Source organism: Lissotriton helveticus, chromosome 1_1 (genome assembly GCF_964261635.1).
Source record: "Lissotriton helveticus chromosome 1_1, aLisHel1.1, whole genome shotgun sequence".
Taxonomy (NCBI): Eukaryota; Metazoa; Chordata; class Amphibia; order Caudata; family Salamandridae; genus Lissotriton; species Lissotriton helveticus.
In genome coordinates this window covers 709,569,152-709,595,813 of record NC_136057.1, presented here as the reverse complement: position 1 = coordinate 709,595,813, position 26,662 = coordinate 709,569,152, and the positions used below count along the sequence as shown (strand labels likewise).

The 26,662-nt window shown below is 48.2% G+C and overlaps 1 protein-coding gene across 8 annotated transcripts in view; it reads right to left on the bottom strand.

Annotated features, from left to right (window-relative positions):
* PPP1R12A (protein phosphatase 1 regulatory subunit 12A) overlaps nucleotides 1–26,662 on the bottom strand; it is a 1,571,083-nt gene that overhangs the window by 327,991 nt on the left and 1,216,430 nt on the right. For all 8 annotated transcript variants that reach the window (XR_013606928.1, XM_078674242.1, XM_078674241.1 and 5 more), the window contains one exon: nucleotides 109–168. Coding sequence is in view for 7 of the 8 variants with exons in the window: in XM_078674242.1 (XP_078530368.1) it covers nucleotides 109–168 (60 nt within the window). In the remaining variant the exon portion in view is untranslated. The remainder of the gene's footprint in view (nucleotides 1–108; nucleotides 169–26,662) is intronic.

Genomic DNA, 26,662 nt, shown 5'->3' with positions numbered 1-26,662 from the left:
TATATCTGCATGTATACTATAAAACCAAAATATAATTATAAATTATCATACAAAATATAAAAATACAGCACATTGGAAAACTATTTTGAAAATTATTTTAAACACTACCTGAGTTTGCTTGTTATTAGTTTCCTCTTCAACGTCAGAATGGTGTTCATTTTCATCACTCTGAGAATAGAAAAAAATCCTTACAGATTTTTTCATATTTAAAGATGAAAACGAATGATTAAAAATGTTTTTTTATTCTAGATGTTTAAGTCACAAGTTTGTTAAACACAGAAAATGAAAATAAGAGCAAGAAATCAACAGAAACAGCATTTAATTAGAGCACAACACTTATAGGTAATACAATATTGGCATTATCTGGAACAAATGACATTGTGATGAAATTAAGATAATGGTGCATTTTAATTATCTTTAGCAACGTTATATAAAATTCTAGAGTTTTTGTATTTTCATTCCCTCTGCTCTGAATATTAATTTGTGATAATATAGGATACATTTGCTGGAACAACATTGGAATATACGAGTAATATCCCTTTAGTTGAAACCACATCTGCAGTTTGCTTTCTTTGAACTGCTTACATTTTTTGACTGATTCCTATTGCTTGCTCCAAATGTACACCCACCAAAATCAACAGCGAGACCACACAAGTCCCTCCCTCCCAAGAACTCTGCAACAAACTCAGCACCCACATCCACCACAAGATCAAGCAGGTCTACGACAGCTTCGACAACCAAGACCCGCCCATCACCAGACGCGATAAGGCTCCCACATCCCCACAGAACCTGCTCAACTGGACTCCGCACATCACAGATGACACTCTCAAGACCATGAAGCACATTCAATCAGTAGCACCCTCAGACCCAAGCCCATACCACATGTTCCAAGTTACTGGAAACACACCAAGATGAATACCCTACTGAATAAACCGTCCACCGACCCAACAGACCTCAAGAATTTCAGACTGAACTCCCTGCTTCCCTTCCCAGCCAAGGTCATCGAGAAGGCCATCAATGCCCAACTCTCCGAGTTCATCGAAGTCAACCACATCCTGCCTCCTCTCAAGACAGCTTCCGAAGCAACCACAGCACTGAGACTGCCCTCCTTGCTGCCACCGACTACATCCGCTCCCTCCTCAACCGGGAAGAAAACGCAGCCCTCATCCTCCTCGACCTGTCGGCGGCCTTCAACAGTCTCCCACCGCACTATAAGCACGAGACTCCACAACGCCGGCATCCGTGACAAAGCCCTGGACTGGATGCCCTCCTCCTAGGTCAATGGTAGATAACAGCCCGTCAAGACTTCCACCATTCCCATCAGAACCCACGGAGATCGGCAGCGGAGTTCCCCAAGGCTCCTCCCTGAGCCCCACCCTCTTCAATGTCTACATGGCACCGCTCGCAGCCAAGTCAGGAACCACGGACTCAACATCATCTTCTCTACCAACGAACCCACAACTGCCAGAAACAACTTTCACGACGGGATGAAGGCTGTCGCTACCTGGAGGAGAGATAGTTGCCTAAAGACAAGACCGAAGTCCTCATACTAGGGCTCAATACGCCTGAGACGACTTCTAGTGGCACACCGTGTTAGGAAGCCGCCCCCAGAGACCACAGACAAAACTTCGGCATCATACTGGACTCTGCGCTCATGATAAACCACAAGATCAACACCGTTGCCTCATCATGCTTCCACACACTGCGCCTGCTCCGAAAGACCTACAGATGGATTCCCACTGAGGCCAGAAAAACAGTAACCCATGCACTCATCAGCAGCAGACTCGACTGCAGCAACAAACTCTATGCAGGTGCCACCCAGAAACGCCTCAAGAAACTACAAAACATTCAAAACGTTGCAGCAGATTGGTCCTCAACATACCCCTGCCGCAGCCACATCTCTGAACACCTGCGAGAATTCCACTCGCAGTCAACAAGAGTCACGGTCAAAACCCTTACACACCTACAAAGCCCTCTACGATGATGGAGGAACATTCCTGAACCTCCGCCTCATTCCACGTACCCACCAGACAGCTCCGCTCCACTGAACTGGCCCTGCCACCGTCTCCCTGATCAGCAAGTCCAGGACCAGAAGATCAATTTCCTACTTTTCTGCCAAAACCCGGAACACCCTGCCTCTCCACCTTAGACTATCCCCGTCACTAACCCAGTTCGGGAAGAATCTTAAGACCTGGCTCTTCGACTGAACCTCAGCACACAGTATGACCTGCAGCTCCCCCTCCTAATCCCCCCTACCCCCCACCAGCACCTTAGCAGGTGAGTAGTCGTGCTTAACTAATACTGATTGAAATATTTACCATGTATATCTTCTTTCTCTTTATTTGTTCTCATTGATGCTACAGGCTGATTAATAGCTGGGATTAAGCTAAGTTTATTTCATCATTTCCCCATCAAATTGTATTGCCCACCCTGCTCTGATAACTCCACATATTTTTGCAGGGTGAAATGCTTTGAGGCATACTTAGCATGTTATCGATGTGTTACAGCATAATCTGTTTCAGCTTAATATTATTTGAGGGAACTAAAGAAAAGCATTCAATAAAAGCATTGCCTATGTTTTCACAACCCGCTTATGGCTTAAATAATAGCAGAATCTAAAATTTTAAATGAGCACACTGCTTTCAATTGCTTGTGCCAGAGTAAGATTGGCATGTCATTGCAAAGAAGCTGGGCACAACAGACACATGGGAATATATGCATAGCAGCTCAATTGACAGCCTTACAAAGTAAAGTAGTTGACATTTTCTGATAAGGAGCTGAGGCTTTGAAATAGGCCCTAAAGGCATTAGTTTTAGCTTACTTTACTTACTTATAGCAGAAATCAGTTCACTAAAAATGTAATCATGATATGGATTTTTGCAAAACAAATGGATGATGGGAATGACAAATACTATGCCAGGATGGAGGCGTGGATTGCACTTCCTCTTGCTTTTCTCAAAACATAGCAGAATAATTATAACAGACACCTGCCCCATAGCCCTTGTGGAAATCGAATATTAACTACCTGAACCCTATACACAATCAGAAAAACGCTACATCTATGAGTCCAAGCAGCATCACAAATCCAGACCTTTCACTAATGACCAGCAAATTACACAGTATTTTAATTACTTAAATATAAGCTTATTGAAAAGTATTGATGTGTAAGCTACAGAATTTGTATTAAAGTGATAGGGGTACAATTACATCAGAAGCTAAGCACTATCGGTTTGGATTCCAATTCCCTCTAGCTTATCTTAGCATGTGAAACAGCGAATGCAAACGGAACACTGTGATAGTGGGATATCATGATACAGTGGAAACCTTGGTCACCTTGGACGTTAACCTTTTCAGTATAAACAATGATGCAATACATCTCATGTTTTCTTGGATGCTGTTTGCAACTGTGATGCCAATGAATACTCGTTCGATAGCTTTATTTCGGCCTCAAAGGAGCATAAAAGCTCAGAAAAATACATACAATACAAATATTAAGACAATAAATTTGAAATGCCTTTAAAATACTTTATATATACAATGGAATACAATGCATGATAAAACAGGATTAAACTATGTCGTTATCGAATTTCTACATTTGGGACAGGAGTACATACTAGGCACTAGTCAAACTCCTACGCCGATGCCACATTGCGTTAAGGAAACGTGAGACTGCAAAAGCGATAGGGGGGTGGGTATCATATTTGAGGAGTCTCATTTCATGTGAGCACTGGCGAAATCCCAAGTTTCTACAAATCGGGATAAGCCAGTACTTACGTGCACCCCGATACCCTGGGCAGAAGAAAAAGACATGGACTTCATCTTCCAGAAAATATCCACAGACTGGGCATTCTTATTGATTGTTTCTGTCCCATTTGCTAGAGAACGCTCTGAGGGGCAAGGTGCCCAGTCTAAATTGCATATAGAGTTTTCTAGCTAATGCAGGGAATACTACGTCCAAGAACTCTTCCCTTTTGTATTCTGCCTTGACCTGAAGGAACTCTATGGTCAATCTTCCCACCCCTGAGCCCAACTGAAGGGTGACTAGGTTATAGTTCTTGTAATGGCGGATCACCTCAGCCTTGGTGATCTCAGAGCAGGCAACATCAGGGGTCTCCCAAAGCTCAGTTAAGCCTATCCTACTACAAGTGAGCTTAATATGTGAGAGCCACTTAATGTTCTTGCCTCTCAAGGCATCCCAGACTTCCCTGAATTCATTCCTGTAGGACACAAGTTCCGGCACAGACACAGTCTTTTCCAAAATAATAGAGGGCGTAATGACATAACCTCTTCAATAGGGAGCAACCCTAGATCTAAACGCAGAGGTACAAGTGGTGAGACCCATTATGTTCCTCAGAAAGGTATGTTCGGCCCTCGCCAGACTAAGCGAGTTTTGATGTCCCCAGAGTTCAGCCCCATTAAGTGCAGCTGCTCTGGCCTGCACGTTATAAATTTCGATGACTGGGGCCGCTGGTTTGAACTCCGACTCTCTATGGAGCTTCTGCATCCCCCCACCACTCTTGTTAGTTTAAGTGTTGCTTTAACCACATGCGGATCCCATTGAAAATGTTCGCCCAAGGTAATGCCCAAATATTCAAAGGTTTTACCTCTCTCTAGAGGTATTCCTCCCAGAAGCCGATTCGGCCGTGTCTGCCTCGGGGGATTGAAGATCATAAACTTGGTTTTATCAAAGTTTACCTCCATCCCCGCAAGGCAAAAAAGTCCGCAAAACCATCCAAAGTACGTTGGATGCCCGTTGATGTCTTGGACAACAACAAAGTGTCGTCCGCGAACATCAGAGCGGGCACCCGGCCCGTAACTAACCTCAGGGCATCTATGTCTCCGGTCCCAAGAAGGTGATCTACCAAGCTGTTGATGTATAGGCAAAAAAGGGTGGGCGCCAGAACACAGCCCTGTCGGACCCCTTGTTTGACCGGGAAACGTGGTGACAAATTCACCTTGCCTACCACACCTCACCTGGGCACAGTTGTCAGTGTGGAGCCTTACTAAAACATTGAGGAGGTAACCAGGTAGACCCAACTCATTTAACACCTTCCAGAGTTTATCTCTAGGCAACAGGTCAAACGCTGACCGCAGGTCAACAAAGATCATGTAGAGGCTGCCACCCTCTACATTGTATACAAAAAGAGGGAGAGGAGATCTTCATGGATTAAGAGGGCAAAATTACCACTTGGAAAAAGTGGAAGGTCCAGACCGCAGTGTATGCCCTCAGATATGTGTTAACAAAGAGAGGACTGGGCTGTTCCTGGGGTGCAGGTGCAGGTCAGGGGATGTGGATATGTAAAGGTGGTTAAATGGTAACCATCCAGTGGGTATCCATTTTGTTGGATATATTGGGCTCACACACCCTTGCAGGTGTCATGCTTCATCATCGGCAATGCTCCTCGTTGGGTGGGCGGTGCAATACCCAACGGGCTACACCTCTAGGAGGGGCTCTTTGGCGGAGATCTTTTTATCCAACTGCCCATGGGTGAAGTGTGGGTGAGGGGGCCAGAATAGTAGTAGACGGAAAGTGAATATAAAATAGCGCAGGAGTACCAGAAGGAACTTTATTCGGGTGGTCCCGTGCGCTAACTAAAAACAATAGTTAGTCTGGGAGTTCTGGAAAGTGATGTATTCCGTACTCAAGACTATACTAAAAGGTGAAGGTAGTGGTCGACATGTTTCTCGCTTGGGGTATAGTCACCCGCGATTCATCAGGACCTATAAGCTCGCTGTCTACAGTGTTACTGATCTGACCTTTTAGTATAGTCTTGAGTACGGAATACATCACTTTCCAGAACTCCCAGACTAACTATTGTTTTTAGTTAGCGCACGGGACCACCCGAATAAAGTTCCTTCTGGTACTCCTGCGCTATTTTACATTCACTTTCCGTCTACTACTATTCTGGCCCCTCACCCACACTTCACCCATGGGCAGTTGGATAAAAAGAAATCCGCCAGAGAGCCCCTCCTAGAGGTGTAGCCCGTTGGGTATTACACCGCCCACCCAACGAGGAGCATTGCCGATGATGAAGCATGACACCTGCCAGGGTGAGTGAGGCCAATATATCCAACAAAATGGATACCCATTGGATGGTTACCATTTAACCACCTTTACAATCCACATCCCCTGACCTGCACCTGCACCCCAGGAACAGCCCAGTCCTCTCTTTGGTGCCACCCTCTACAGTCACTGTTCTCCAAAAAAGAACCTGCAGTCTAAATAACTGATCCACAGTTGATGTTCCCTGCCTGAAGCCAGCCTGGAAGGTGGACAAGATCTCATGTTCCTCCATCCAGGTCTGCATTCTGCCCAAGATGATGCGTCCCATCAATTTTTGGGTGACGTCTATAAGGCTAATTGGCCTATAATTGGACGGTTTCAGGGGGCATCCTTTTTTATAGATAGGGACGATTTCAGCGCCCCACCAAGAATCCGGAGGATCCATACCTTTGTAGAATTGCATTGATGGCGGTCATACACAAGCCTTCCACTCCACCTATGGGGGGCCGGCCTGGGCCCCTAGACGTGCGTCAATCAAGTTGATCTAGTACACTGAATCTATTAGTAAGGGCAATCAGATCGTTCCTAGGGCCAATGATATTATTTCTCACCCGGGTATCATATAATCTAGGGCCCGGGATAACCTGGGCACCCCTGTTCTGGAACCCTCTCACCATGTTCACAGTGGGATAAAAGTAGGTCAAGGGTAGAGATTGTACTTGTGACCCGGTATTCCCAGGGGCGCAGTTAGAGATATGATCCACCACCCTACTATCCCTGAAGTTTATGACTATACAGTCACCTTCGATGTTTTTCGCCTGCGGCTCTACCCAACTTACACGGCGAGCAAAAAGGATTTCGCTCGAAATGTGCAGTGGCAGTGGCCTATTATAGTTGAGCCAGTGAATGCATTTATTCTTGAGGGTGCCTGTAACGGGGTCCCCCTGGCGCACCCCACCATAGGGCGCGAACTGATCAGATGTGCCCCCCCCCTTTTCTTTCCACAGCCCACGCAGTATTCCGAGTGGAACAGCCCGGACACCTACAGCTGTGATGAGGAAGACGCCTGGCCCTTTAACCAGTCCGGAGGTGGAGAAGAGGCGGAGCCCAGCAGGTGGTTAAATACGGAGAACGCCCAGCACCAGGTGTGTCTATACACCGGAGGAGCGGTCAGAGCGGAGAGGTGCGGAGAGGCGGGAAGCAGCGAGGAGGAGCGGAGAGAAGAAGGACGGGAGAGCAGAGAAGAGGAGCGGAGGAGAGGAGGAAACCGAGAAAGCGAGGACAAGCTGAGCGGCGGTGTCAAGAGGAGCGGCGAGACACGTCTCACGGAAGGAGCACAGCCGGATTGGGAGCGGAGCTGGGAGCAGATCTCCGAGGGCTGCGGGGACCGCGCACTGACAGAGGGAGAAGACGCCGAGAGAGCGGAGAAGGAAAGGGGAACGCCTGGAGGCCAACAACACGCGCCGCCCAGCCGTACGCCAGGAGGGGTACGGCTCACTGAGGTGCGTGATCGCTTCCTGGGGTGGTTCAGCAATAAGGCCAGGAGATTAACTGAAAGGGGGGGAGGAATCTGAGGGAAGACTCACGGGAGACTCGCACGAGCACACGCCCTCCTCCTTGAGGTAACATAACGGGATAGGCGCTTTGCACTGGGTGTTTCCCCTCACTACCCTTTCCTGGGGTTGCTAACTGCCGCCCTGTCATACCATTCTGATACGTGCCTCTCTTTTCTTTTCTTTCCCTGCGGCGTCGGCGTGGGTGGCCAGCACGGAGCCTCCAGAGCCCCCTAGACGGAGGAGCCCGATTCTGAGGAAAGAAGAGGGTGCTCGCAGAAAAACCCGCAAGGAGAGAAGCCGATCTCCACGGAGGACAGTAGTACGAAAAACCTGTACCGATACACTATATGACCAATTAAAAGCACGAGTAACAAAAACACGTCTCCTGCCCTTTTCTGGTCCCGCGGTTACAGTGGTGGAGAATGCGGGCACTGTAGCCATCTGCGACCAGAAGATGGAAGGTGTGGTACAAGCCCTGGTGCAAGGGCAGGAGAGACTGGAAAGGCTGGCAGAGCAACAGCTCAGGGCAGCAGAAGCCGACCGGGAGCTGATAAAAACCACCGTGACGGCCAGGGCCCTGGACCCCCCTCTTGCATCCGGGCCTGTGTCTGTAAGCAACATACCCCATACCATTGGAGGGGTCTCTCTGCAAAAGTACCAACCAGGAGAGGATCCGGATGCCTTTTTGCTTAACTTTGAGCGGGCGGCCCGCGCCTGTGGCTGGCCTGGGGCCAAATGGCCTTTCTTTTTGGCCCCACTGTTGGTGGGGGAAGCACAAGCCGCTTACCAGGTGGCTAATCCAAGGGGTGACACCCCGTATACAGAAATCAAACGTATCATCCTGGACCATCTGGGTTTGGACAGGGAAGCCTACCGCCTGCGGTTTCGGCGGGAAAGAGGGCTTACCGGAGAAACGCCCAAGACTCTGTTTGTCAGACTAAAGATGGCCGCCGACAAGTGGCTCAGCCCAAACGAGAGTACGAAGGAGGAGATCATGGACAGGATCTACCTGGAACAGTTCGTAGAGGCGTTGCCTTTTGCCACACAGAGGTGGCTAAAACAACACCATGACCTGACGACCGCTCAGGCCGTAGAGATGGCAAACACGTACTCACGGGTACAACAGAGGCCCTTGCAGGCCCCGGAGTCCGACAAAGCAAAGACCCCCTTCCGACCAGAGAAAAAGATCCTGAGGGTTCCAGAAGCACCAAAACCCCGTCCCTGGAAGAGTGAACCCCTTCCGCACGCAGGACCCCAGTGCTTTGAGTGCGGGACCTGGGGACATATAGCAAGACACTGCCCCAGGAGACGACCGGCAGACGAACCTATGGAGGTGGGATATATGCCCCGCACCGTCCTCTACTCGGCGGAGATGGGTCACGCATACCGCGTAAGTATGAGGATAAACGGCAACCCTGTACAGGCGCTCTTGGATTCAGGCTGTCGCCAGTCAGTGGTACAGGCCCACCACGTACTGCCCCACCAGCTCATCCCCCAGGAACAAGTATACATCCGATGCGTCCACGGGGATGTAAAGCCCTATCCCGTCGCTGTTTTGCCCCTAGAACCCCGGGTTGGACCAGCCACAAGGGTTCGGGTAGGGGTGTTGTCTACGCTTCCTGAAGACCTGATAATCGGTACGGATAACCCGGCCTTTATGTCCATGTTCGAACAAAGCATGGCCCAAACGAAAAGGAAACGGGATCCAAGGGACCCAAAAGAGGAGGCAACGGCTTTTGCGTCCTCGGATCCCTGGACATTGGACCGTAGTTTCCAATTCGCACAGTCCAATGATGCCACGTTGTTTAATGCCTGGGAGAAGGCCCATCACACACAGGACGAAGAACCCTTGCATTATCCGAGGTTGTATATCAAAAACGGATTGTTGTATCGTCAGGGAAGAAAAGAGGACCCAGAGCAGTTGTTGGTTCCAGTGTCATTTCGAGAACAAGTCCTGTTCTTTTCACATTCCCATTTGGTGGCCGGTCACACGGGGGCAGAGAAAACCACACAGAACCTCCTAAAGTGTTTTTATTGGCCCGGGATCTACAAAGACGCCTTGACCTACTGTCAGGAGTGCGACATATGCCAAACCAGAAACATGACGAGGCCCCCTGCGGTGCCCTTACAACCCCTCCCCATCATCGGGGTTCCCTTTGAGCGGATTGGGATGGACATCATTGGGCCGCTCCCAAAAACAAAGAAAGGATACTCGTACGTCCTAGTCATTGTTGACTATGCCACGCGGTTCCCGGAGGCTTTTCCCCTAACCTCTACCACCTCCAAAAACGTGGCGGACAAGATGCTTGAACTGTTCTCCCGGGTCGGTTTCCCTAAGGAGATACTGACCGACCAGGGGACCCCCTTTGTGTCCCGCCTCATGGGGGATGTGTGTAAAGCCCTTCACATACACCAGATCAGGACCGCAGTATACCATCCGCAAACCGACGGATTAGTAGAAAGGTATAACCGCACGCTGAAAACCACATTGCGAAAGATGCTGGAGGTCAACAGCAACGAATGGGACCAAGTCCTTCCCATTGCGTTGTGGTAAATAAATAAATAATACCCTATTTTTGAATGCATAAATGAATAACAGATAGCTCAATAAATAAGAGTCAAGATTCGAGGTAGTAGGAGTTTTGCAGGTTTAATACAGCATAAGGACAGGAACAGGACGACCTGCACGGGAATAGGATGGCAGCTGCCGGGGACAGGATCGGGACAAGGGAACGGAACGGATAACTTTTTAATAACAATACATGAGCATATATACATAACGCAAACACATAGCATTACATTACAATAGGCGTAACAGTGGGTGGAGCAAGAGGCGTGACGCGTAGCAGTCGCGAAAGATAAGGGTGAAAAGAGGTGTAACAGGGCGTATACATAGACATGTGATGCAAACGTAACAGAATATGTCATGAATGGGGCGGAACCCATGGAGGGGGCTACCTAAGGAGCCGGGACCTCTAACCTGATGGTGCGCGCAAACTGGCAATGACGTGTTGCTAGGAGAAGCTGGGGGCTTCGAACTCTGTGCTAGGAGCAGAGACTGAAGTCTGGAGAGTCAGGGCGACATGTACCTAAACAGTATCTAGTATCTGATGTTTAGAGAACATGTTGATATAAACTAGAAGTCAGGAGGGGAAAGGCTAACAGACACTAAGACTGGACCATGCATTATTCTACATGTAGTGCGTGATGAAGAATATTAAATAACCATTAATACAGTATTTCTCTAACATGGGGCCGTAAAGGCTAGACAATGACGGTAACTATTGATGCGATTCAGTAGCTTAGGAATGCAGAGGAGGAGGACTGAACTGATAATCTGGAATCATAACATACTCTTGGCAGACTCAGAGGCAGGGCCAAGCTGAACCGGGCACTGCGAGGCAGGAAGTAAGTGAAGGGTCGAGGATACAGGTGGGGGCTGTATCACTCCTCCGCGAGGCTTCAGGAGACAGGAGACAGGAGCTGAATCTGGTGTCCGGGCCCTTTTGAGGCCTAGAAACGGGGACTTTACAATGTAATAACGTGCACACTGAGAAACGTGGCAACGTAGCTTTACATAGGCCTGATATTCGTAGTATTCACGAGAACTGGAAACTGCCATACTAGAGGTGGACACAACTGTAATTGCGTCTTTAATCAAACATGGGGAATAACATATGCATATTAATCATGCACAGATAACATATGATGGAGGACGCGTAGGGACACAGAACATGGCAAAATTTACTTTTCCACATTCCCTCCTTGTCACTACGTTTCCTTCAGGAAACATCAATATTCATGATACCATCTATCATTTCATACAGTATCATTTGCTCGTCTCGAATTTTCTTGGAACGGGATTTAGAACGGGGCTTGGGACTAGGAATACAAGAGGTAGCACAAATGCCGCAAATCGCAGGGCCACATTGTATACATAGGCAGCAACTGAATATGATCGCTACTGCAATACCTAGAAAGGACAAGACTTTCCATCCCCAGGCGGAAATTATATTCCAGAACCAACCGGACCAAGTCCAGGTGCCTGGATTCTGGTGTAACAGATGGGCAATTTTATGGAGTCTGGTTATAGCTGAATAGACAGACGGCGCGTTATTTGGAATGAAAATGCAGCAACTAGATCCGATGACTCTACAGGCCCCGCCCCTATCGGCCAATATGACGTCAAGGACGAGACGATTTTGGAGCACGACAATTCTCATAAAGGATTGTTCTTCGGTTAAATTACTTAGAGCAGAAGTAGTCTCAATTACTACTGCTTCAAGGGTTCTGGTTAACCTACGTATCAGTTTACTATTCACAACTGTACCTAAATAAGGAAAGACACCTTTATTGATATCTATATATTGTTCTAGAGCAGTTTCAGTATAATCGACAATCGGGAGGTTTCTCTTGTGTCTAGTATGTACTAGGTGGGAATTCCTATGGTAGTCGGGTGGGGCTAGAAAAACAGGTGGCAGTAGGAAGGCAATGTAACAGGTTCCCTCCCAATCGAGGGGCAGACGAACATATGCGGTCTGACCACAAATAAAATAAGAATGACGTGAAGCTTTGAAAATAGATTTCCTACTGTCATTATACTTGACAATAGTAGTACAATCACTATGTCCTACATGTACGGAACCATTATTTCGGACACATAATTCGCCTTTGACTGGTAGTACTGAAATTGCAGGTAAGTCTGGAGTAGTATCAGACTGAACATTCAGGACCATGAAATTCGAAGAATAATTACCTAAATTATACACTTCATTTTCTAGATCTAACCCGGTTCTGTGGGGGAGACCTTGCTTGTCTGGAAAACATGTACTGTTAAGAATAGACATATCTGTTGAGGATAACGTTAACGTGGACCATGCTCCACACGAACCATTATGTGAAAAAGGATAAGGAAAGAGTGGCAGAACTCCCTTCGGTGTCTGGAAAGGGGGGAGTCGACCACACACCCAACAATTAGTGGCATTGCTGGTCTGGTGTGAATAATGTAACATGCGGATGAAAGAATTATTTCGCATAGCGAGGCGGTAAGAGAGTTCATGAGGAGGCAGATCACTAAACGTGTGCTCTACTGTAACATTAGAAGACGTATTTACATGAGAAACTAGAAAATACAGGTAAAATGCATAACTGGTGCAGGAAATGATAATGCTGAGAAATAATATGAAACATAGAAAAACGATACATCGGATTGAGTTTTGACTAACTCTCTCACTATGGGGGTCTATTTTATACATGTCAGAAACAGTCTAACCGTTTCACCTAGGGGAGGACTTATACAATCAAACTGGCTGACTTATTTTACTAGACCGGAGTTTCAACTTGTACTCCTGCTGCGGAGTTTTCTCTAACAGGGGAGGGTTTGTAGCAATGTCTTTTGCGGGACAGTCCTTGAGAACAATATTTTGGCAATCCTTCAAATCCTGGGAAATGTTCTTTGAGACGGGTTTCAGTCCATAAAACTTCTTTATATGTGAAAGGTGCACCCAGCCTTTGCGACCCTCCAACTTCACGGCTGTACGGGTGGCGAGGAGGACCTGTCGGGGCTCCTTCCAGCGTGGCTCCAGCGGACTTGAGCGGTCAAAATTCCGGACAAGGACCATGGATCCTGGAACGATTTCATGCGGTGCCACCTCGGTATTGTCTGGAAATGCGGCGGCAACCTGTGAACGACAAGAGTTGAGGGCAGACATCAAGGAAGCTAGGTAATCTGTCAGCATATTACTTGAAACATCGGTAATACTTCGGGGTCTAGGAGTACCCCACATGTTAGGGGGGCGGCCGAAAACGACCTCATACGGGGACAGACCTGATCTGGAATGTGCGACCATGCGCATATAAAACAGGGCAACTGGCAGAGCTACTAGCCAGTCCACACCTTTCTCTTTACAAATTTTAGCGATGCGGATTTTCAGGGTCTGGTTATGTCTCTCTACGAGACCGGCTGCTTCAGGATGGCGTACACAATGGAACTTCCACTGGTACCCTAACAATAGGGAAACGTGTTTCATTAACTCTGAGGAGAATGGCTGGCCGTTATCAGAATATACGACCCTAGGGAGTCCATAACGGGGGAAGAACTCACGAACCAACTGCTTGGCAGTGGTCGCGGCTGTGTAATCTGGGACTGGATATGCTTCTGTCCACCTGGACAAGGCGCATACAACTACAAGGACATACTTGAAACCTCGACATCGCTCCATCTGAATATAATCCATCTGGAGGACTTCAAAAGGGTGGTCAGGAGGCTGGAATCCACCTTGTTCCACCGGGACACTTTTACCTGGATTAAACTGACAACATATCATACAGGTACGGACTTTCTGCTTGGCTGCAGCTCGTAAATGCTTGTTGAACCAAATGTTCTGGATACTGTCTAACATAGCTTTTTCTCCTAAATGTGCTGGACTATGTGCGGTATTGATAATGACTTGAACCATAGAGTCGGGGAGAAACCATGTGGCTCTACCCTTCGTTAACCATCCTTGATCTGTCTGGACCCCTCCTTGTTCGGACCATTTCTTGATTTCATCGGGAGTAGCGTGTAACTGGATATCTATGACATCTTGAGTAGGGTCCTTAACTGTCATACATGTAGTCGGATCTGGAGTGTGTGTCATGTTAACTGGAATGTCTGGAGTCTGTGCTGTAAGCTTGGCTGTGCGATCTGCTAGATCGTTACCCTGGGAAATAATGTCAGTAACTTTCGTATGTGCTTTGCATTTCATGATAGCAATGGATGTCGGTAAATGTATGGCATCTAACAGAGCTTGAATAAGGAGACCATGCTGAATCTTGGTTCCATGAGAAGTCATGAAACCTCTCTCCTGCCAGAGCACTCCAAAGTCGTGTACGACTCCAAATGCGTAGCGTGAATCTGTGTAAACATTAACTTTCCGGTTCTTAGCGTGTATGCAGGCTTGTGTCAGAGCAACTAGCTCTGCTGCTTGAGCGGACAGGGTGTCAATACGGTGTGTCTCAATAACTTCGGTGTCGGTAGTCACTGCATATGCGGCGACTAGTTCTCCTGTACTTGTTCTCATACATGAACCATCCACATAAAGTGTCAGGTCGGGATCTGGTAACGGAATATCTGTCAGATCTTGTCTTGGCTTTGTCGTAATATTAACTACTTCCACACAGTCGTGTGTGTCCGGACTTAAAGTAACTGATGGTAACAGTGTAGCAGGGTTCAGGATGTTGCAGCGTCTGATTTCTATGTGTGGCTGGAACAGTGTCAATTCATAACCTGTTAAACGTGCGATTGTCAAGTGCTGAGTTTGTGTTCGGTTTAAAAGAACTTCCACGGAGTGTGGAACTTGTACTGTCAGGGAGTGTCCTAAGACTATGGAATCACTTTGTCTGATAGCTAGTGCTGTGGCTGCAACTGACTTGAGGCACGCAGGCAGAGCCTGGGCTACAGGATCTAATGTGCTCGAAAAATAAGCACATGGCTTGTATTGTCCTGCTTGATCTTGTGTGAGAACAGATAATGCTGTACCTTCACGTTCAGTGACGAAAAGTGTAAAAGGCTTACTGTAGTTTGGTGTAGCTAGAACTGGAGCTTGGCATAAAGCTTTCTTTAACTCATTGAAACTGAGTGTATGTTCAGATGTCCAAGGGAGGACAGTCGATACGGCTGCCTCCTGTGTCGTTAACTGTATCAGTGGCTTGGCTAGGAATGCATACTGAGGAATCCATTGTCGGCAATAAGAAGTGAGGCCGATAAAAGCACGTACCTCCTTCTGGGTCTTGGGCTGAGGAAGACTCGCTATTAACTGGATACGGTCTGGTGTCAACTGCCTACCCCTCTTGGACAGTAAGTGTCCCAAGTAGACCACTTGCTGGACACAGAATTGAAGCTTAGAAGGGGACACCTTGTGCCCCATCTCGGCTAGGAAATACAGAACCGTCAGTGACGCTCGCTCGCAGTCACGTTCAGAACGGGCTGTGATCAGTAGATCATCGACATACTGGAGCAGGGCAGTGTCAGTCGGCATGTGAATGTTGTCTAGTTGTCTCTTGAGTGCTTGACTGTAAATACTAGGAGTTTCTGTGAAACCTTGAGGAGCTCGTGTGAACATATAGCTTCTTCCATTTAAACAGAATCCGAAAAGAAACTGGCTGTCTGGATGAATGGGAACACTGAAAAACGCGTTCTTGAGGTCTATGACAGTGAAAAATGAGGCTTCGGAATCAATGGCTGTCAACAGGGAAGAGATATCTGGGACAACTGGATACTGGGGAATAATACATTTGTTAAGTTCTCGTAGGTCAATCACTAATCGATATACTGGGGGTGCATTTGGATCAGTACGTTTCATGACTGGAATGATCGGAGAATTGCATACATTGGAGTCAGTTTCTACAACTACTCCTTGAGCGATGAGCTCGTCAATAATTTTGGATAAGGCTGCTACAGCCTCAGGTGGCAATCTGTACTGTCTGATTCGTGGTAACACTACACCTGGCTTGAGAGTCACACGATGGGGTGTGATTTGCATGTACCCTACATCAGTTGGACCTTGCGCCCATAAATGCTGCGGAACATTAGACAATCTGGGATCAAAATCTCGTAATACATAGTGACCCTTGAAGTCACGTAGGAACAGACGTATTCCCTCTGGGGAACAGCATATAACTGCACCTAATTCTTTCAGTGTTTTAATGCCTAATAGGTTTTCTGGACATGACTTAGTAAGTAACAGATCAGTAGTACGGGACAATGGACCTACTTCTAGAGTAACTGGCTTTGATATTTCATTTACGATAGGTTTTCCTGAAAATCCAAGGGAAACATTTCTTGAGCCTGAGAGCGGAGCCCCTGGAACTTCGGCATGGCTAATTGTGGTCCTACTTGCCCCTGTATCAATCAAAAACTTTCTATCTTTCCCTAGTACTTGACTGTGAACATAGGGACCTTCTTGATCTACAGGTATCTCGATGAGAGGCAAGCCTACCTCCCTCTCTAGGCTGTTTCATGAATACGGTTGATAATCTGGATACTCAGACTGTGCATACTGATACATTTGCTGTGTAACATGCTGTGTTGCAGCGATAGGCTGCGGTGCTGTAACTGTCTGTGGTGCATTCTGTGGCTGAGGAGTCTGTGAAACTTGTTCTTGTCTAGGCGGACGTGGTCTTTCTTTAGTCTTACCAGTAGCTATGTTATGTTTCAGAACTGCACACTCATTTATAAAATGACCTGGCTGTTTACAATAATTGCAGTTCCCTTTAACGGGAGCTGCAGGATGACTGGCTTGATTTGGACCCCTCTTCTGACTGTCTTGAGGAACAGATTGTGCAACTAGTACTTTCATTTTCGTGTCTTTCATACGCTTTCTTTCGTGGTCTTGCTCTTCCCTGATTCTATTCTGGTGGTATTGGAGCATCTGTAACATCTGGGACGGGGTATTAGCTTGCCAGGTACTTTCGACTTTCAAAACTCGATTTTTAATTTGTGGACTTGAATTCTCGACTAATTTAGTAACAAAAAGATGAGGGTATGACTCACTACTTGTCTTGAGGCCACTGTTGATGCTAAAACATTTCTCAAATCTAGAATAAAAATCACTAATGTCTTCATCTTGTTTCTGTTTACAGGCTGAGATTGCATCCCAGTCTTCTTTTCTAGTTGTCAATAATCTGGGTAAAACTTGTATTAATAATTCTGGTAATTCTTTACATTTCGCTCCAAGACCGGTACCTGGTACTCGTGCCTTATCTTCAGCTTCTAGAACTGCCCAATCGATCTTTTTCTCTCCCACCTCCCATTCTTTTTCCTTGAGCTTTTCATACACCCCTGCGGGCAGCAAAACCTTTAACATTTTAATTATATCTGGATACGTGTATTCTCCCATACGGAGCATGTCCTTTAATTCTCGATGGAACCCTGCTGGATCTTTATCATGACAGGGAATTAATTTCTTCATCTCTAAGAGTTCCATCTTTGTAATCGGAGTGTAAACAAACACTCGTTCTAGTTCGCCACCCGTTCCTCTAACTGGGTGGACTTCTCGTAACGGATTCTGTCTCTCCATGTAAAATGGTTTACTTTCTGGGGGTGAGACATGAACAAAATGCGGGTTCAAAAACGTTTTATATTTGTGACGCTGTTCTAGAATGACACTAATTAAATCGGTACCTAGACCTTTCCATCTATACTGGAGTAACTCGTTCAGGATATCATGCAACGGGCCTGGATCAGAGTGCTGACCCTCATACAATGTAATGAGGTGCTGAATCATATACATACCCGCCAGTCGTTGCTCGGCTGGGGGCATTTTCAGAAACATTTGTGCCACTATTTCGTCTGGAAAAGTGGTAGAATCAGTAATCCATCGGACTGCTGATCGGACTAGTTCTTGTTCATGCATGGTACTCAACTCACTGTAACCGATTCGTGATTTCAGAATGTGATCGGTAGCTTGGAATACTTGTTCTAGAGAACCTTGTTCTGGTGCTGGATGATGGAAAGTAGAGTTGTGTTCTAGGCGTAAATGGCGATCTGGAAGTCTAGATTTTCCTACATACGCTATTCTGTCGGGATTCTCGTCCTCTACCTCTTCAGTATCAGAGTTACTTTCTTTCTCGCTTACTTGTGCTGCTTTACGTTGATCGTGTAACCTTATTATTTCTTTACGAATTTTCTTGTACATACTTTCCATAGCACTGATGGTTCTGTGCTTACCCTCGGCTATATTATCACTCCACTTTGTCAGGGTTCTCATTTCGGCTTGATCTTTGGACGGGTAATCTTGTTCTCTTATTAGACAATTGATCAGAAACTTTAATATCATGAGCTGGGTCTCAGCTTTCCTTTGAGACATGGCCTCGCCAATACTTTCTGGATCATCCCCTGTACGGATGAAACGATATATTCTGTCTAGGTCTTCTTTCATATTCGGTAGGGTGACTAGATACTCGGCCACCCTTCTTACACGTAATGAATATAAAACCATATTATCCTCTCCTGGGACTGGATCATAGCCGCATTCATTAAGGGCTTTTCTTATTTCTGCTACAGACTGATGTCTGGGCGTACGCTGTGACGCTTGCATATGTAATTCGGCTGTTGTTAAACGCTTATGTGGCGGCGGGGTCTGAGGAGGACCTCCTCCTGCGGCCCCTAAACTAGAATCGTCTACTGATCCTCTTCGTCCTGGCAGAGTGGGAAATGGAAATGTAGGCTGAACTTGTATGGCGGGCTGGACCGGGGGTACCGTAACAGGTACTCCGGTGTCTGGAGGAGCGGGAAGTGCCTGATTTACAGGGACTGGCGGAGCGCGAACAGGATTTGCATATTCTGGGACTGTGTCGTCCAAATAGGACGAAATAAAAATATCAGCTGCGGTCTGTTTGTGACGTAGCTTGGTCGGAACTAATGGTGGCGGGAAATTACTGGATGCCTCCGGGGTCGCTTTTGGCAGGCCCTCGGCAAGAAGAGGATACATACCCTTAATAAGGGCATGCCTCTGTCTGTCTGACTGTTCGGTTTTAACTTGTTCACCAATCTCGATTAACTCTTTTTCTTGTGCTCGTTCTGAGGATTCTCTACTTAATTCTGACTTTCTGATTTCTTTTTCGGTTCTTTTATGGGCTTCTTTGCGCCATAACTCGATGGCATCTTTCTGTGACTGTCTGGCTTTCTTTTTCCATAATGCTTCTTCTACTCTCATGATGCACTCGGCATCCCATGTACCCGATACGGGCCATCTATACTTTTCTTCTAACTGTTTGGTATAATCTACCCATAAATCTAGATATAATATGGCACTTATGCCATGCTTCTGATACATAAAATGACCTGGACTGTCCCTAGGCGGAACTGGAACTGCTTCTTCTAACAAACCCTTTCTAGTTTTTAACTGACGTAATCTCGAAAAGAGAGACATTGTAAACTTGAATCGGAACACAATACAATAGACGAGGAACAATAACAATTGGGAGAACAATTCAGGCATACCACGACATTGGAAATACATTGAACAACATCATAACATAACCGTTCGGACAGAATATTACCTGGAATACTGAGAACAGAAACACAAGAATTTCTCGAGAACGGAACAGACTAGAGTTACTGGATGCACTGCTGAAACAGTACGGAACATACCGGTCCCATAAAGGAACGCATCAAGACCCGTATCCACCTAGGTGAACACTTCGTTTGTGGGTCTGTGTACCACCAACCCACGGACCAGAGTCAATTTAGATTGACCCTGTCTAGATACTACCCCAGCGACGGTACTCACCGGGCAGCAAGAACGGAAGGCCTCGGATCGGACTGGACTGCTACGACGACGGACGACGAACTTCAGACTTCAGTTACGGGTGGACCTCCGGATACCTCGGACCTTGGACTCTCGGCTTGGGCTCTGGTCGGGACTCGCCGCGTTCCTCCACCGTCTCGTCTGGATGCTGGACCGCCTCCTCCGTCTCCTCCGTGGGCCTGAGGGATACTTGAAGCAGAAATATCTGCCGGTGCGCAGAAGAGTTCCGTCACGACTGCAGAGGGTCAGGGGGTCGGCGTGGCTTCACCGACGCGTGGGGAAAGGGCAAGTCCCTATTCGGGCGCCATTATGTGGTAAATAAATAAATAATACCCTATTTTTGAATGCATAAATGAATAACAGATAGCTCAATAAATAAGAGTCAAGATTCGAGGTAGTAGGAGTTTTGCAGGTTTAATACAGCATAAGGACAGGAACAGGACGACCTGCACGGGAATAGGATGGCAGCTGCCGGGGACAGGATCGGGACAAGGGAACGGAACGGATAACTTTTTAATAACAATACATGAGCATATATACATAACGCAAACACATAGCATTACATTACAATAGGCGTAACAGTGGGTGGAGCAAGAGGCGTGACGCGTAGCAGTCGCGAAAGATAAGGGTGAAAAGAGGTGTAACAGGGCGTATACATAGACATGTGATGCAAACGTAACAGAATATGTCATGAATGGGGCGGAACCCATGGAGGGGGCTACCTAAGGAGCCGGGACCTCTAACCTGATGGTGCGCGCAAACTGGCAATGACGTGTTGCTAGGAGAAGCTGGGGGCTTCGAACTCTGTGCTAGGAGCAGAGACTGAAGTCTGGAGAGTCAGGGCGACATGTACCTAAACAGTATCTAGTATCTGATGTTTAGAGAACATGTTGATATAAACTAGAAGTCAGGAGGGGAAAGGCTAACAGACACTAAGACTGGACCATGCATTATTCTACATGTAGTGCGTGATGAAGAATATTAAATAACCATTAATACAGTATTTCTCTAACATGGGGCCGTAAAGGCTAGACAATGACGGTAACTATTGATGCGATTCAGTAGCTTAGGAATGCAGAGGAGGAGGACTGAACTGATAATCTGGAATCATAACATACTCTTGGCAGACTCAGAGGCAGGGCCAAGCTGAACCGGGCACTGCGAGGCAGGAAGTAAGTGAAGGGTCGAGGATACAGGTGGGGGCTGTATCACTCCTCCGCGAGGCTTCAGGAGACAGGAGACAGGAGCTGAATCTGGTGTCCGGGCCCTTTTGAGGCCTAGAAACGGGGACTTTACAATGGAATAACGTGCACACTGAGAAACGTGGCAACGTAGCTTTACATAGGCCTGATATTCGTAGTATTCACGAGAACTGGAAACTGCCATACTAGAGGTGGACACAACTGTAATTGCGTCTTTAATCAAACATGGGGAATAACATATGCATATTAATCATGCACAGATAACATATGATGGAGGACGCGTAGGGACACAGAACATGGCAAAATTTACTTTTCCACAGCGTTATACGTCATCCGAGGACAGACCCAAAGCAGTTTAGGGGTCTCGGCTTTCGAGATGCTATACGGGCGAAAGCCCCGATCACTCCTGGACATGACCAAAGAGACGTGGGAAAAAGAAACCCCGGAAGAAACCGCAAAAACCCTCGAATATGCTCGGAACCTCCGCTCCAAACTCGGAAAACTACGGGACTTGGCGTTCGCCAATCTAGAGAAACACCAAAACAAACAGAAGACCCTGTACGATAAAGGAAAGAAATGGAGGACTCTGGAAAAAGGAGAGTGGGCCCTGGTGTTATTGCCCTCCTCCTCGCAAAAATTCAAAGCGGAGTGGAGCAGACCGTTTCAGGTTGTGGAGAGGATCGGGAAGACCAGTTACCGGCTACAGATGAACGCCAGGAAAAGACAGGTCTATCACATCAACATGCTAAAGAGGTGGTTGGGGAAACCACCTACCACCGTTCACCTAGTAGAACCGGAGAACACCTCTAGCCAATCCACGATACCCCTGCTAGTACTCAACGAAGACTTGAGACAGGAAGAAAAACAAGAGTTGCTGGACGTACTGTGGAAACAAGAACAAGTGTTTTCCGATCTCCCGGGGAAAACCACTCTGGCGGAACACCGGATCGACACCGACCCAGGGAAGACCATAAAGATACGCCCTTATCGGATCCCAGAGGCCCGGAGACAAGACATCCGACGAGAGGTGACAGATATGTTACAGCTCGGGGTCATACGCCCCTCGCATAGCAACTGGTCAAGCCCGATCGTCCTCATACCCAAACCGGACGGCTCACGCCGGTTTTGTATGGACTTCCGGGCCCTAAACGCGATCTCGAAGTTCGATGCATATCCCATCCCCCGCATAGACGAACTCATAGAGAAGTTAGGCGATGCGCAGTACATCAGTACGATCGACCTCACAAAAGGGTACTGGCAGGTGCCACTAAGAGAGGAAGACAGGCATAAAACAGCCTTCTCGACCGAGGATGGGCACTACGAGTTTACGGTGCTGCCGTTTGGCCTTCACGGGGCACCTGCCACCTTTCAGAGACTGATGAATAACGTGCTACGTGGTATGTCCTCCTTCACCTCTGCTTACCTGGACGACATTGTGGTGTTTAGCCCGGACTGGAAAACACACTTGAGACACCTGGCAAAAGTGCTGGAAACCCTGACCACAGCGGGACTGAAGATAAACGCGAAGAAGTCAAGGATGGCTTTTCACAAAGTCAAGTACTTGGGATACGTATTGGGACACGGCATGATCGAGCCACAAGCAGAGAAAGTCAGGGTCATTTCCGAGGCCCCATTTCCCACCACAAAAAAAGAGCTCCGTGCGTTTCTAGGGCTAATCGGGTACTACCGAAGGTTTATCCCGAACTTTGCTCAGGTGGCAGCCCCTCTCACGGATGCCCTGCAGACGTCAGTTAAACAGGCAACGCTCTCCAAACCCACGGTGGTCATGCTAGACGCGTTCCACGAGTTAAAGAGGAGGATCACATCCACCCCCATCCTTACCTCCCCGGATTACACACGCCCGTTCTCCTTGCACACTGATGCTTCTGAGTTCGGGATAGGAGCGGTGTTGTCCCAAGAAGGACGAGACGGGTTGGACCACCCGATCCTGTTTGTCAGCAGGAAGTTGTTCCCGCGGGAACTAAAGTATGCCACCGTGGAGAAGGAGTGCCTGGCTATCCGTTGGGCCGTGGAGAAGTTGGCCTACTACCTCGAGGGCCGGCCCTTCTCGCTCTATACGGACCATGCACCCCTTACCTGGATGGCCCGTAACAAGTCCAGTAATGCCAGGGTCATGAGATGGTTCCTGGCATTGCAGCCGTTCTCGTTCAGGGTGTGCCACAAGCGTGGCGTGGACAATGTTGGGCCTGACTTTCTGTCCAGACATCCGCTTCCCGAGCGGAAGCGTCCTGGGGGGGAGGTGTGTAACGGGGTCCCCCTGGCGCACCCCGCCATAGGGCGCGAACTGATCAGATGTGCCCCCCCCCCCTTTCCTTTCCACAGCCCACGCAGTATTCCGAGTGGAACAGCCCGGACACCTACAGCTGTGATGAGGAAGACGCCTGGCCCTTTAACCAGTCCGGAGGTGGAGAAGAGGCGGAGCCCAGCAGGTGGTTAAATACGGAGAACGCCCAGCACCAGGTGTGTCTATACACCGGAGGAGCGGTCAGAGCGGAGAGGTGCGGAGAGGCGGGAAGCAGCGAGGAGGAGCGGAGAGAAGAAGGACGGGAGAGCAGAGAAGAGGAGCGGAGGAGAGGAGGAAACCGAGAAAGCGAGGACAAGCTGAGCGGCGGTGTCAAGAGGAGCGGCGAGACACGTCTCACGGAAGGAGCACAGCCGGATTGGGAGCGGAGCTGGGAGCAGATCTCCGAGGGCTGCGGGGACCGCGCACTGACAGAGGGAGAAGACGCCGAGAGAGCGGAGAAGGAAAGGGGAACGCCTGGAGGCCAACAACACGCGCCGCCCAGCCGTACGCCAGGAGGGGTACGGCTCACTGAGGTGCGTGATCGCTTCCTGGGGTGGTTCAGCAATAAGGCCAGGAGATTAACTGAAAGGGGGGGAGGAATCTGAGGGAAGACTCACGGGAGACTCGCACGAGCACACGCCCTCCTCCTTGAGGTAACATAACGGGATAGGCGCTTTGCACTGGGTGTTTCCCCTCACTACCCTTTCCTGGGGTTGCTAACTGCCGCCCTGTCATACCATTCTGATACGTGCCTCTCTTTTCTTTTCTTTCCCTGCGGCGTCGGCGTGGGTGGCCAGCACGGAGCCTCCAGAGCCCCCTAGACGGAGGAGCCCGATTCTGAGGAAAGAAGAGGGTGCTCGCAGAAAAACCCGCAAGGAGAGAAGCCGATCTCCACGGAGGACAGTAGTACGAAAAACCTGTACCGATACACTATATGACCAATTAAAAGCACGAGTAACAAAAACACGTCTCCTGCCCTTTTCTGGTCCCGCGGTTACAGTGCCATAATTCTCACTTTTCTCTTTGTCCAGGGCTGGCACTCCTGCAAGAACCACCACATATGGTGTCGACTCAGGTGGAAGATTCAGGCAATTAGTTTCTGTTTCAGAGGCTAGGGGATTACTAGTTGCACTCCAGAATGCATAGGTTTGGCAGTGGCCTTGCCCACCCCCCCTCGCCAGCTCAAAAGGTCTGTTCCCCACTGTGTGTCTATCAGTGACTTCTCCAGCTAAGTCCCCCTGACTCCGAGCCTGGAGACCCTGGGGAAAGGAGACTGTGGGCTTAGATATTGGCAATACAGGGGGATTACAAGACACATTATCAAACCTAGATGACCTCACTGGACTATCATTTGTTACAGGAGGGCCGGGAACCACCCCCTCCCCCTGGGCAGCTGAGTGCAATTGTTCCAGGCTCGTCATTCTATTTTCAATGGCATTTAGTCTATCATACAAAGGGCTACAAGTCTTGACAAAAATATTTTCCATCTTGGCCCAAAACTCATCACCCAGGTCCATATGCCAGACATCATTGAAGGCTGGAGATGCCCTAGGCACATGTTCTTGCCCCTGGCCTGCAACTGGACTCGCAATGTCAGAGGTCATTTGGTCATTTCCCCCACCATTACATTTTTGCAGCTTGGCCTTCCTCTTGTTCATGGGTGCACCCCACCGCTTCCTTTTAACTGGTTCTACCACAATATCTGCACCTCTCTTTAAGCTTGTTGCGGAGCTAGTTTGGGGGTTCCTGGAAGTAGAGCCCGGGGCTTCATTCCTAGGAGCAGTGGTTTCCTGCACAGGAGATAGAGCGTCCTCCCCACTTGGGGATACCAGGGGTCTTCTTTCTATTTGCACCTGGTGGAGAGAACCCTCGCCGATGCTCTGCCCTGTTGGATATTTCAAGTGATACCGGCCTAATAGGTGAAGGTGCCAATGCTAGCCAACCCAAAGAGGACCGCTTATCAAAATTGGGATGCAAAGATAGCCTTTTTTCAGTTATGTCTATTTGGTGGGCCTGCATAGACGATGCCCTGGTGAGAAACTGATCAAGAGTTCCGATAAACGACTCACCAGGGATCGACTTTCTTCCCTTTCCCACTTTAGCGGCCGCCATCACAGGGTTGGAAGCTACAATACCTTTTGTCAGGAACAAATGGAATGGAGCGAGCACTACAATGTTCTGACAGAGATGAATGGAAGAATAATGGGAAATGATTCTCACCAACCTTTGCTAGGACCTTTTGCAATGGGGATGAAAGAGGGAGGCCCCGTCCCGTCCTCACTCGGGCTCAAACGGGCCCACCCTTGGACCGGGCTTCGACCGGCGAGCGTCCGCGCGTGTCCGCGTTGCGGAATCAACTGCTTCCCTAAATACTTCCGGTGCAGAGGGCGGGTGGTCTGGTGGCGTCCCCCGCGGCTCTCTGGTCCTTGGAGTCCCTGTGGCAAGTGCGGGGCCAAGTGCGGTACTAAACAGGTATGGCGCAGCGTCTCCCGCAAAGCAAAGCGGGAGACGCAAGAAGTTTAATCCCGGTGCAGAGGGCGGGGCGGTCTGGTGGCGTCTCTCTGGTCCTTGGAGTCCTTGTGGCAAGTGCGGGGCCAAGTGCGGGACCAAACCGGTATGGCCCAGCGTCTCCCGTGAAGCGGGAGACGCAAGAAGTTTAAATCCCGGTGCAGAGGGAGGGGCGGTCTGGTGGCGTCCCCCGTGGCTCTCTGGTCCTTGGAGTCCCTGTGGCAAGTGCGGGGCCAAGTGCGGGACTAAACAGGTATGGCGCAGCATCTCCCCAATGAATACACATCACGAGAAACAGACACACACCATAAGAGAATGGAGGGAAGCTGGTGTGGACTCACATTTGAAAAGCTAAACATGAAGTTGTGTCATCAGGTCAAAGGAAATACTTGTGAAATTCTCCACCAGTTCATAATGAATAATACCCCTTCCCATTAGGCAGTGACTAAGCAGCGGCTTGCATAAAAAGTTTAAAGGCACTGACATCATTCTCTTCCAGGATAACCTGAATTAAATGGTCATGATACCAATGATGATACTGCCTAAAAAGTGTGAGCCCACCACCAGGAGTTTTAAGCGACGTTGTTATGACACTAAGTCAGCAAAATAAGGTACAGCATCAAAAAGGTAAATGAAGTGGCCATTTAAGGATCAGGACATGATTTAACAATTTTAGACATTTCATATCAGCAGAATAGATCCTGAAGTCATGTGCGGCAAGACACGTTTTTGTGCAACTGTGAAAACCTTAAGACGCTTCCCTTCATGAGTTATTTGCCAAGGATCCAGACTAAGAA